This window comes from Chrysemys picta, chromosome 11, assembly GCF_011386835.1.
Source record: "Chrysemys picta bellii isolate R12L10 chromosome 11, ASM1138683v2, whole genome shotgun sequence".
In the NCBI taxonomy this organism is placed as follows: domain Eukaryota; kingdom Metazoa; phylum Chordata; order Testudines; family Emydidae; genus Chrysemys; species Chrysemys picta.
Window position 1 is genome coordinate 41,714,372 of NC_088801.1, and position 13,180 is coordinate 41,727,551.

The 13,180-nt window shown below is 34.8% G+C and overlaps 1 protein-coding gene across 29 annotated transcripts in view; it reads right to left on the reverse strand.

The window, feature by feature from the left end:
• Positions 1-1,708: 1,708 nt before the first annotated feature.
• ATF2 (activating transcription factor 2) overlaps positions 1,709-13,180 on the reverse strand; it is an 82,188-nt gene continuing 70,716 nt past the window's right edge. For 27 of the 29 annotated variants that reach the window (XR_010591587.1, XR_010591589.1, XM_065561878.1 and 24 more), the window contains 2 exons: positions 11,312-11,417; positions 1,709-4,141 (listed from right to left, as the gene is read on the reverse strand). Coding sequence is in view for 25 of the 29 variants with exons in the window: in XM_065561878.1 (XP_065417950.1) it covers positions 3,915-4,141; positions 11,312-11,417 (333 nt within the window). In the remaining 4 variants the exon portion in view is untranslated. Of the gene's footprint in view, positions 4,142-11,311; positions 11,418-12,359; positions 12,542-13,180 lie in introns of all 29 variants that reach the window. The other 2 variants (XR_010591590.1, XR_010591588.1) reach the window with 2 other exon arrangements.

Genomic DNA, 13,180 nt, shown 5'->3' on the forward strand with positions numbered 1-13,180 from the left:
TATCAGCTGCTCCATCATCTTGCATGGGATTGATATCAGGCTGACAGGCCTATAATTACCTGGGTTCATCCTGCTCACCCTTTTTAAATATTGGCACATTAACTTTCTTCCTGTCTTCTAGAGCTTCCTTGGGGTACCAAGACTTACTGAAAATCAACAGCTGAAAAAGAAATGGAAAATAATTTTTAAAATATCTAAACTCTTTCAGCCATTTTAACACAATGTTAAAACTGTGTTTGAACCATTTTGAAATGAAACATTTTAAAATCCATTTTGTAAAGCAATTTAGCTAATTACAAAACGATTTTGGGTTGAAGGTAATGTTTTCAAGTTTTTTGTTCCTGCAAGAAAAAACAAATCCAGTTTCAGTTCAAACCAAACTGTTTTTTTCCCTCCCCACAGTTTGGCCCCAGAACCAAAATAAATAAATAAATAAATAAATAATTTACTTAGGTCTGACCCTACACTCAATATCTGAACAATGGGGGTGACGTGATTTATCACATAAAAGCGATGGTATTGTTTCTCTTTCCTGAGGTGGTGAACATAATTCATATAATCAGGAAGGGAGTTTGATGAAGCAAAAGGGTATCTGAATGTCTCCAGGAGAAAAGCAAGAATAGAAAAATGTTACATTTCTCTTTCTTTATCATGAAGGCCTTGTTTGAAGCAATTTTCCTATATTAAACTTCTGTAAGAATGAATGACTACGTGAAGAATTTCAATTGAATTTTCTCATCACATTTAAACAAAATAATTGCGTGTGCAAATCTAGCTGCAAAGGATGCATGCAGTCAGGTTCTTGTCGGTCTTGTTTTACTGCCTCTGTATCAGAGCTCTGTGGAGAGATTTTGGGAATCATATCTCTATACTTTAAGGTGTGACCCATACAGAATGCACCGCTTTCAGGGTGAGCATGTAAACTTGTAATATGCTTTCCACAAACATTTATGAGAATAAAAGTTAACCAACCCAAATGTTCTGAAAAAGCAAACAAAAGAGGAACATTTTATTTTTAAGTTTGATTGAATGCCCATAATTTTTGTAGTATTTGCCCACCTCTATTTTCTACATAGCTACTGTGTTTATTAAGGGATTATAAGAATTAGTTGTAGATTTATTTTACTTTTGTAACTTTACATATTATTAGCTGAGACACAAAAGAAGAAAAATAAAAAAACATTAAACTCTGCTCTGCAACTCACTGCCAACAGAAATCAGGTTGAATCACATCAGTGACCTATGGGCCATCTTGGACTCCTTTCTGATGCCCATCTTCTGCTCCTGGAACTAATGATTTAAGAATAATTCCTCTAAACAAAGTGGTTTGAATCCAAGGGTAGAGGAATGGAATTTGACTCCTTCTCTAGAAGACAGGGATGTTCTTCTACATTTATCTAATGTTACATTGACATTCAGGTAATGAATTCCACATAAATGCTAACAACCATTGGAGAAAAAAACCCGTAGAGAAAGAAGTCTGAGTACACCACTACCTTTTTAGAACAGTTGTAATTTCATTAAAATAGGAGCATAATTTAAAGATTATTCTCTGATGATTTACTCATGCAAACTGCACATAAAGAAAACAGTACAGTTTGTGAAAACAGTACAGTTTGTAAAGAGTCGAAATGATAAGTACAGAAGTAGTGCGACATATGTCTCAAAACGGAATTCATGGTTGTACAACTAATAACTGTTTTCTCTATTTGATGAACACAGACATGTTTATTATGGTTCTTTTCCCAACCCCATTCGTTAAATGCTTACATGTCTCCTCACACTTATGTAGACTTATTTTACAGGCACAACAGTTTTATTAAAAAAATTCACTTGCATAAATAAGATAAAAAATGCCTAGTGTTTAGGAGAGAGAATGAAAATGTAACCAATGAGGTTTTACCTAGTTCACCAAAATTACAATGAAAAGTAGTAACTGTATAGCTTTCCTGCATAATTCACATTTTGTGCCTTTGAGATAAATTCCTTTCTCACAAGACTTATGGTATATTTTACCATTGTGGAATTTTTCAGTAACTAACTTTTCCCCCCATGAAACTGGTAAAAGTATTTAAACATATGGGTTTATCAACTCAAAAATTACTTCCTTGTTTTTAAAATACAAAATATTTAGAATTCCTATTATTTTCACACTTACAGCACTGAAATGATATACACACAATTCAGATATGTCTTTGTCCAGTTTTGATTATAGTATGGTTGTATATTATACAAATTATGTTCTTCCTCTGTATTACCAATTACATTTCATAGATTTAAAAATGAATCTCATAAGGAATTTGATAGCACGGAGATTTAAAACAGTGTAGCATGGAGAAGGAAGAGAAAATGAACTACACAACCCATTATAAATGCATTAAATCTTTGTTATATACATAATGAAATCCTGACTGACTGCCAAAATTTGCTACTCTTTAGCTATTGTACAAAGTTTTCTGACCTGAAAGCACACATCTACTTTTTCCCCCAACGTAATCTATTGTAAAATATTGTACTGTATTTTGAACATGAGTACGGAATCCAAATAGGTAATGGCACATTTAAAAAACTCAATATCCTACAGATGATTGGATAATGAGAAAAAGTGTACCTACAATCATCTCATCAGAAACAAACGTACATCATGGAATGTTAGTTATCCAAGTTCGCACAGTAAATAACATTTTTAAACTGCAATCTATCAGCCAGCATCACATTGAAGGCATCTTTAAACATTCAAGCAAAGATTGCTGGCATAAACTACTGAACCATTCTCACACACATACACACACATACACGCCACATTATAATTACATTGTTTCCAAGATATGGTAGATACTGATTTTTCCACAAGAAAGGTATCAAAATTTTGCTACTAAAAGATGACAGTGCTTACACAAGAATTAAGTACAAGTTAGCTTGCAAATACAAGACAATGACAAAGAAGAAGGGAAAAAGTGTTGTTTAACAAAGGTTTTTTAGGCTTTTCTGGCATCCATACTTGTGTATGAGTAAACTCCTTAGTCTGTGATTCAAAAATCCACAAAGTATCAAGCTAGCTATGAAAATTATTCCATATTTGATAACCCTGTATTGTACGATATCTTTTTACTGTTTTGTACTAGCCTAGCCACAAAGGGTATTTGCAGACCATTGTTTTGACAGCAGAAATAAAGCTCCCCTTTTAAAATTAAAGTGTTGAAAAAATTGGCATTAGTTTTTAAAGAAAGTCTAGTTAGGAATGACCCTCATCTAGTTTAGGTATGTGCATAAAGGTACTGTATGTCCCTACACCATACTGGCCCTGTTAAACAATTTAAAAAACAACCAACCAAAACAGCTAATAAGCCAAACAAAATGCTACACATGATATAAAGCAAACATTTTCTCCCAATGTTTTTTCTCTCATAATGTGCAAAACAATAAAAAGGCAAAAAGACTAAAAGCAAATGTACTGTTACTGTCTTTTTCTCTTGCCTAGTGCTTTATGACCTTGCTAACAATTACAAAGTCAATAGGGACTATGCAGAACTTTGGTATAAAATGTCACATAATATTACTATCACAATCTTGGGGATGCACATTAATAATTCACCCCAATGTTGATTGAAATAATACCAAATTAAAAGTGAAAAAAACCACATTGTACTTTACACACACTTTACACATTGAGCACAGAAAATAACTAGTAAATCAACTTTAAAAAAAAAATCCATCTTCTTCAAGGAGACTAGAAACTGCTGTTCAGTCTCCTCTTCATCTGCCCATCTGACAATCTTTAAAGCCAAATTTAAATTTGAATTTTAAAAATGAATAATTTTAAGCTACATATCTTTTTAGATGGAGACTGGTCTTGATTTCCCTTTAAAGTCACAAATGTATATCTAAGAAACTGTTGCAATGCAAGTTTTTAATCAACTTCCTGAAGGCTGTGACTGGGAAGGTGGAGCCATAACAATCTGTGAAAGCACTGGCTCTGTACTCTGGTCCGCCATCTGGGTGAGAACTGACGTGGCTACGGCTTCTGCCTTGGAGGTTGAACTTACTCCATTGGAAGTGCTGACAGAACTATGCTGAATAGCTTCTGTATGTGGACTATTTGGCACTGAAATGTCTTCAGAACTGTCATCTTTATCTGCAGCTAAAGAAAAAAAATTCACTTGCTTTTTTTTTTTCTAAAATATGCATAAAAAATTTTCAGATAACAATAAGAGTCCTATAAATAATCACAATTAATAGCACATAGAAAAAGACATTTGTCAAACATTTATTTTTAATAGAATTGCTTTATATATAAAGATGAACAGGTAACTTGTTTGTATTTTTCTATAAACAAAAACCAGGATAGAATGTTAGAATATTTATGGACACAGGTACATTTTCAAATGATTATTCCCATTTAAAACCACAGTTAATTTTGGTTGATTTTCCATCTAGTGCAGCGACTGAGGACTACAATACCTGAGTCTAATGATGCACGCACATGAGAATAACAATAGTCTATAGTTTATAGTCTAAATGCCACCAGCTGTTCTATAGTTATGTAAATTAATTAGATTCAGATTTTTTAAAAACCACAAGATATTGCATTTGACTAGTAATTCAGCCAGAGAATCATTTTCAGTTTGATAATTAATAATGTTTATGAAAATCACTCTCTGTAATACAGTAAATTACTATTGCTCAGTTGGACAATAAAGTTTTCAATATGCAAAATCTTCATTCTTTCAACCGGGTGAAATTCAATTAGTTTTGTTTAGCACTTAAATATCTGCCAGTAAGAGTTAATTAATGCATGACATAAAAGTCTTTAAAAATCAGAAGACATCCAAGAACTTCTTCTGTTTGACTTGCTCTGAATCAATGAAGTACTCAAATGAATTACTCATATTTTTTTATGATCACAAAACCCAAGTATTGAAAAAACAAAACTTCTTGCTGTGCAAATTTAATGTGTGTGTTTTGTTTTTTTTTTTAATACAGAGGCACGATTTAACAGGAATTATTCTTTCACTAAATGCATCAGTTATATTTTACAACACACACCTTTCATTTAAAGCAGAGAAAGTTCATATATACAAGGCATTTTAGGAGAAAAGGAAGCCAATATGAGAAGTGAAATCCACTTAATAGATTATCTGATAAACATATATATTTAGATGAGAACATTGTTTAGACATGAAACTTATTTTATTTTTACAGGTGATAATTGGTAAATTAATTAGTATTTTAATTAAATCTCTTCTCTATTTTTGATTAGTCAGATTGTTGAACAGACATTATCAAGTGATAAGAAATTGTGTAAGTCAAATTTTTACCTGTAAGTGGTATCTTTCAGATAAAATAATCTCTGTTCACAACAGGTTTTTGCTCATATAAAAATGGAAGGTGTGAATGATAAATTTAACTGCAAGATTTTTTGGTACCATCCTAAGCTTCCTAGAATGTTGCTTGAGTCTTCCATGGCAACTCCCAAAACATTTACTTTTGCACTTAACTAAAATGGAGACAGTTACCTGGCTAGAAGTTAAGGAGGAAAAGAGCTCCATTCTAAAATGGTGCAATCAAAATAAAGATTTTTACTGAATAGGGTATGCATAGAAAAAACTGAATCCAAAACTAAAAAGGATGACAAAGACACAAAGTGTCCAAGGAAGGATACACCAAAGTTTATAATAACAACTAAGAATGAACATTGAGCACGGATAACAAAAATACATTGAAGGTAAATTATTGTGGGCTGAGGTTTTTTCAGTGCAGGAATACCAGTTGCAAGAATGAAAATTCACTGATGAGCAAGTTAATTCCACAACATAATGAGATCTTTATTGCAGTCCTTTATCCATACTAAGAAGGGATTAAGTTCAGAGACAGAAAGTAACTCTTTACATAGTATTGTTTGAATAGAAGCAAAGTCATACAAACATGCAAGTAAGCAGCCTTGCAAATGTATTCCAAAGAAATGTTAACTAGTATAACAGCATAAGAATGGCCATACTGGGCTCACCAATGGTCTATCTAGCCCAATATCTTGTCTCTGACATCAGCCAGTGCCAAATGCTTCAGAGGGAATGAACAGAACAGGGCAATTTTGAGTGACCCATCTCTGTCGTCCAGTCCCAGCTTCTGGGAGGTGGAGGTTTAGAGACACTCAGAGAATGGGCCTGGCTTATAGCCATTGATGGACCAATCCTCAATGAATTTAGCTAATTTTTAACCTTGTTATCCTTTTGGCCTTCACAACATCTCCTGGCAATGAGTTTCAGAGATTGATTGTACATTGTGTGCAGAAGTACTTCCTTTTGTTTTAAACCTGTTGCCTATATGACCCATAGTTCTTGTGTTATGTGTACAGCTAAATAATACTTCCCTATTCACGTTCTCCATATCACTCATGATTTTTTAGACCTCTGTCATATCCCCCGGTAGTCGTCTCTTTTCTAGGCTGAGCAGCCCTAGTCTTCTTAATTTTTTCTTGCATGGAAGCTGTACCATGTACCCCTAATAATTTTTGTTGTCCTTCTCTGCATCTTTTCAAATTCTAATACATCTTTTTGAGATGGGCCAAATGGAACTGCATGCAGTAATTCAAGTTGTGGGCATACCATGGATTTTTAAAGTGGCATTATAATATTTTCTGTTTTATCATCACTTTGCTAATGGTTCCTAACATTGTTAGTTTTGGGGGTTTTTTTGTTTGTTTTTATTGCCACTGTACAGATGTTTTCAGGAAACTATCCACGATGACTCCTAGATAGCTTTCTTGAGTAATTAAAGCTTGTGTAGACCCCATCAATTTGAATGTACAATTGGGATTATTTTTTCCAAAGTGCATTACTTTGAATTTAATCTGCCATTTTCTCGCCCAGTCACCCAGTTTAGTGAGATCCTTCTAACTCTTCATAGTCAGCTTTGGAGTTGTATTATTATTTGTATTATTTGCAAATGTTGCCACCTCATGTTCACCCCTTTTTCCAGATCATTTATGAAAATGTTGAACAGCACAGGTCCCAGTACAGATCCATGGGGGACACCACTATTAACCTTTCTCCATCGAGAAAGCTGACTGTTCATTTCTAACCCTTTCTCCCTATCTTTTAATCAGTTACTGACCCATGATGGGGCCTACCCGGGACCCCAACCCCTATCCAATCCCCCCTGTTCCCCATCCCCGAACCCCTGCCCCATCCAACAGCCTCCTGATCCCTGTCCCCTGACTACCCCCCAGGACCCCTTTCCCCATATCCAAGGCCTCAGCTCCCTTAGCATGCCGCTCAGAGCAGCATGTCTGGAGCTGCGCCTCCCGGCTGGAGCCACACACACTGCCACGCTGCCCTGCATGAGCATGCAGCCCTGCCGCTCAGAGTGCTGCCTGTGTGGCGGTGTGGCTGCAGGGGAGGGGGGACAGCAGGGGAGGGTCTGGGGGCTAGCTGTCCGGCCAGGAGCTCAGGGGCCGGGGAGGACAGTCCCGTTGCCGGATGTGGCCCAAGGGCTGTAGTTTGCCCACCTCTGCACTAGTCAGTCATCCAAATGGGAAAAAATTGCAAACATTTTCTTCCAAAGGTGTGGTATGACTAGAGCTGGTTGAAGTTTATTGACCAAAACTGGAAATTTGGGTCAGTCAAAATATTTAGGGAATGTGTGAATTTTGCTATATTGTTTTAGTTGAAAAATTCTATTAAAAAAAACCCAAACAAACACAACCCTGAAAAAATAAAGCAACATTTTCATATTTTCTAAATGAAAATTGGGATTTTTCTATTTGAAATGACTTTGTATTAGATTTCCTTCAATTTTATTTTAACAAGATAAAGCTCAAAAGTGAAATGACATGTTTGGGTCAAATGAAACATTTCACTCTTTCCAATTTCCCCCCCCAAATTTTTCATTTGCTGTTCTTTTTTCTCTTCTGGAAATGCCCGCAAACCGAAAAAGTCAGTTATTCATACAGTTGTGACAGCTTGTATAAAGTTGGTGCATATGTACAGAACGGACAGTTACTTCAGACAATACTGAAGATGAAGTCTCCAGAGATAAAACCAGATACTGCTGGTGCATAGGGACTATGGGAATGTTTAGGTCAACATCTAGACAAGTCTACGGTAGCCAGAAAATTCTCTAGAGTGGTGGCTAAATCACTGAAGGGGTTGACTTATCCTGAACAATTTGTAGGCAAAGGATTGACATAATTATTATAATGGCTAGACCCCAATTGTTTCTTTACAATTAACTAGAGCAGGAATCAAAAATTTTTGATTCACTCGTTAATGGATTATAGCCCCTATTTTTATTAAGCTTTACTCAAATGGAATCATCTAGTGTTCGGGAAGCTTCCTGAATCTTTGCAAATAAACAGAAGTAATATTCTCACACCTACAACTCTCCAACTACCCTCTGCCCCTTCACGACTATTCATCCTCCCTCATTTCTCCCCATCCTCCACACTAAGAGGAGACTATATAGGCTTATATGAGAGACACTATATAGGCTTTGCAGCAGCGTATTCCTGAAACTGTGTCTCAGATGGGACTATGGATAGAAAACGTAGGGTTTAGGTTTCTCTTGTAGATTACACATACAATTTAAAAATTTTGTTTAAGTCCTTAAGGGCTTGTTCAAGAAATTTCCCAAACAACTGACCAGTAGCATATCTGCTTGGGAAGGACATAAATTTATACTTGGCTGACAACTCTTGCATTGCACCAAGGTTTCCTCCAAACAGCCTCATGAAATGTAATCACTTCTCTTTTTGTCTTTTCTGGTTTCTCAGTCATCACCACCTCTTGGAAGCAGGTGAAAGGTACCTAAAGTAACTGAAAATGCTAGCAAGAAAGAGGGACCTTAGTACTTGTGCTTTTCACTCTATGTGAAGCAGAAGTTGTTCAAAAGATCTTTTAAAGATACCTAAATAAGTGTCAAAAAATTCTGCAATGCCATTGTTTGCTTGTGCCTGTTGAAGTGCATTTTAAGTGAAATCCCATTAAATTGTGTATCGAATTGTTAAAGCCATGTCCGCAGGGTATAAATTAACTGTGTCTCAGCAGCACATGATACCTTGCACTGCAGGAGCATTCTAATTCTGCCTCTTTGCCTCTTCTATACCACACATGATAAGAAACTATTTAACACTTTTTAAAAAGTAACATGGTCATGCTGCTGATGTAGATAGGGCATATCTTTTTAAATTTGTTTTTTAAAGATTTGAAGTTATTTTTTATTCACGCCACAACCACAAACATTAACTAAAACCATTTTAATTGATTCTTGCTATGATTCATCATATAGTCTTGCACAAGTCACTTTATCTATGTGTGTGTTGCCCCAATATCTGTAAAATTAAGATATTATTTAATTCTCTCAGAGCTACTGTGAAGTGCTTTGGACATAACACTTATACACAGTGAGACAAGAGTTCAGTGTTTATGCGCATTCTTTATCCACTTACATACCTAGCTCATCCCCATGCCATATTACTCATGACACTAATCCTGTAGATCATTATTTTGTGTGGCACTATGCCAAAGGCTTTACAAAAATATTAAGTGAACTATGCCTGCACGTTCCCTTCTGAACATCTTTTGATACTTCTTTTAAAATGTAGTTCCTTTTTTCAAATGATAGATATTTTAGCAACTTTACATTCTCTGTTCTGATTAGTAGTGAGTTAGTTTTACTTTGACTTTTATAATGAAGACAAACCTAAGAACTTCAAAATCTGCAGCGATTTATAAATACTATAGCATTTTTTCAACAATATTACTAAACATTTAGTTTTTAGTATTTTAATGAAAAAATCCTTAATTTGTAATTATCTGCCAGTCTATTTCAAAAATGCATACGTTTAATAATTGTTCATGCAAATCTAGAGAAACACATGTATCTTCAAGCTATCAAAATTCAAGAAACCTAGCTTGTTTAGGAAAACCATGCATGCATAATGGTATCCCCTAGTAGCTTCTATATGAAATTATGTTGTTCTGTCAGATGGGAGCCATAATGGCCTCATCCCTGCAGCAATCATTGTTAATATAAATCCCGAACATATTTCTATATGGTTCCAATTTACTCCAAGATGCTATTTTCCATCCTGTCAAAATGACTGGAGATCAAAGGACTAAGATTTATAAGCTCAAAACTGACAAAATCAGTGTTCTAAATATATATATGGCAACAGAGAGTTGCTAAAATCTCCTGAATCTTTTAAATTAAAAAATATTGCCCATTCTGATGAAACTGCTTACAATGACTACAAGTAAAGATGGTGGCCATTAAGTTTTATCGCAAGCACCTGAGGAACTGTTTGCATGCAATACAAAATGTTCCTTTATTCTCTCGAATTACTGACACTGGCAAATTAAAATGAAGTGGCTACATATGGCAGAAACAATCTTCACATTTACAAATATCCTGAAATATCACTAAATCATAAAAACGAAAGCTGTGGGTTATATATTATGAATGTTGCCTAATGCATTCCCCGCTCAGTTATTTGTTACGAATTTGTGTACAATGGACAAAATTGGCCATTTATTCTACAGCAGCAGCTGGTTCTAGCTCTGTGCATCATATCCAAAAAAAGAAGTTAGAAGTAAGAAAAGCACAATTAACCTTTAAAATGCCTAAAAAGTGAAAAATTAAGTGAACAAATTTCATTTCCTTAAAATTTAACAGTTTTACTGATTTCAGTTTAACTTGAGAATTCTAAGTCCTTCACTATTAGAATCCTATTTTAAAAATTCAAACATTTTAAATTCTTATGACAAACAGTTATTTTAAGTCAGAACAATCTCAGGGACAGCATACAGTAAGAGCCAGGAACCTGCATCTGATTATTTTAATGGGCTGACTGATCCTGGATGTGCTAGTAAATAAGGACAGCTGTTACCCTCCCCTCCATGGAAATCTCATTATGAAATGGAAGAAACAAGGACCTTTCATCTTATTTAAGATAATGCATTACAGAGATTGTTCACCATGTACTGTCAATACTTTAATTGTATATACTAGAAGCAGGTATTGCAGCTTACAGTCCTTTAGTAGTAATTATGGGTATACACTTAGTTTTGGTTGTTTTTTTCTATAATGTCTTTAAACTTCAGATAATCTACAACATTTTTTAAACTGAAAGCATTTAGAAAAATAGCTTCAAAATATCATACATTCATTCCTGTCTTTTAATAAGCTTGCAGAATTTTATATATTTATTGTTAAATATTATAACTGCACTTCTCATTTTTAATGGTTGCTCAGTTCACTTTGGCTGTATTTCACTGATGCAGCCTAAGGCTATAGGTAATGGAACATTACTCACTCTGATAGCCAGATTTCTTCTGCATGGCAGTTACAGGGCAATCTTTATGAGCCAGAAGAAGCTGTTTCAGCTGTGCCACTTCATTTCTCAGCAGGGTGACTTCATTCTAAAGGAGAAGAAAGTTATGCACTTTACCAGGCTCAGACTACATGCATTTTAGAGGTAAGTATTAACAGTCTTAAATTGTACAAGATCTTTGGATGTTCATTTAGGGGTAAACAAAACACAGTACACATTTCCATGACTTTAGAACACTTTAATATTAAACTATAGATATAACTTGTAAAAAGATTTTTTTTATATAATAAATGCCAATACATTTATTGTATTACATTTTGTAGTTGGTAGACTGCAGGTTCTACACATAGTCCAATTCACACGATCAGACTGTTGTAAGTCTCTTCTGGATGATTTTGTAGGTTATCTTTCAGGCAAGTAAACCTAATTTTAACCACCCACATTATAACATACGTTATAACCCCAAATATGCTCAGTGAGTATGGAATGAATTTTTTTATAAACACATTTAGACTCTATAAAAGAGAACCTCCCTACAAAATGTAACAGGAATGATAATAAGACAGTGATCTATCAATTTTCAGATTTTATTTTTCATAGCCATTAACAGGAAACAATCAGTATGCAAGAATCAAGTAATGGGAATGAGAACAAAACCATTGTAGGAGAGAAGAATTAATAATGATACACTTAGATGCAGTGTAACCCAGTACAGCACTAGACTGGGACTCAGAATAACTGGATTCTATTCCTGGCACTGTTACTAGCCTGCTGGGTGACCTTGGGCAAGTCATTTCACCTCTTCATGCCTACATTTCCCTATCTGTAAAAAAGGGATAATGACACTGGCCCTTCTTTGTAAAGCACCTTGAACTCTACTGATGAAGAGCCTGATAAGAGCTGGTATTATTATATTAGACAAGAATCAAAATTAAGAACAGCATGACATTTTAGATGTAACCATTTTTATTTAAAAATAGTTACAAACTGTCCTAAGCAACATTAAGTGGTCTACAAAACATTAAGTTACCTGTCAATATTTACTGCTCCCGTATCTTTTCAAAATGTATCTTCAATGCAAGTTTTGATGGGTTAATTTTTGCATCAAACAAAAATCCTTCATACAAATATGCATATTAAAGAGGAGTATGTTCTCACAGTAGCTTACGAAACTTGACATAGCACAAAATTGTTCAGTTTATCAATGTGTTACTATATTCAGTAAAAGAGGGGAATAAAGGAAAGAACAGAAAAAATTAGGTCTGAAAGAGGTCCTTGAAAATAAAACTATGTCAAATATGGTATATATTAGCTTGGAGGTTAGAAATAAAACACTATGGATTTGAAAAAATTGAAAAGAACAAAAGCTAAAGAAATAAAATTTATTTGAGAACAGACTTTGATAGTTTACTTTACCTTGCACTAAACAAACGCAATTCTACAAATGAACATTATTATTAAAAACGTGCTTTTATTTCAAAGGATAATGTTTTCCTTTAAAACCCCCAAGCTCCTACATTCTCATACTTGCAATCCTCCTCTTAGCAACTTAGCAGGTATTTCTTTTCTATTTGGTCCACAAACCTTGCTTGAACAGATACACTGAAAGTAAACACAGCTAGGCAGAGAATGATCATTCTGTTTCACAGAGGATTTCAAGATTTCTAAATTGTGTTTTGTTCCGATTTGTGAAAATCCCCCAAAATTTCCAATATTTAGGGAAATAGAATTACTATTTTCTGCCCAGATCTATAAAAGTCCTGCCTCCTGCAGGTTGCCCTGGAACCCGGGGCCCTGGAAGCCCCGGTGCTGAGACTCAGGTTCTCTGCCAGCCAGCCAGGCTGCTGAGCA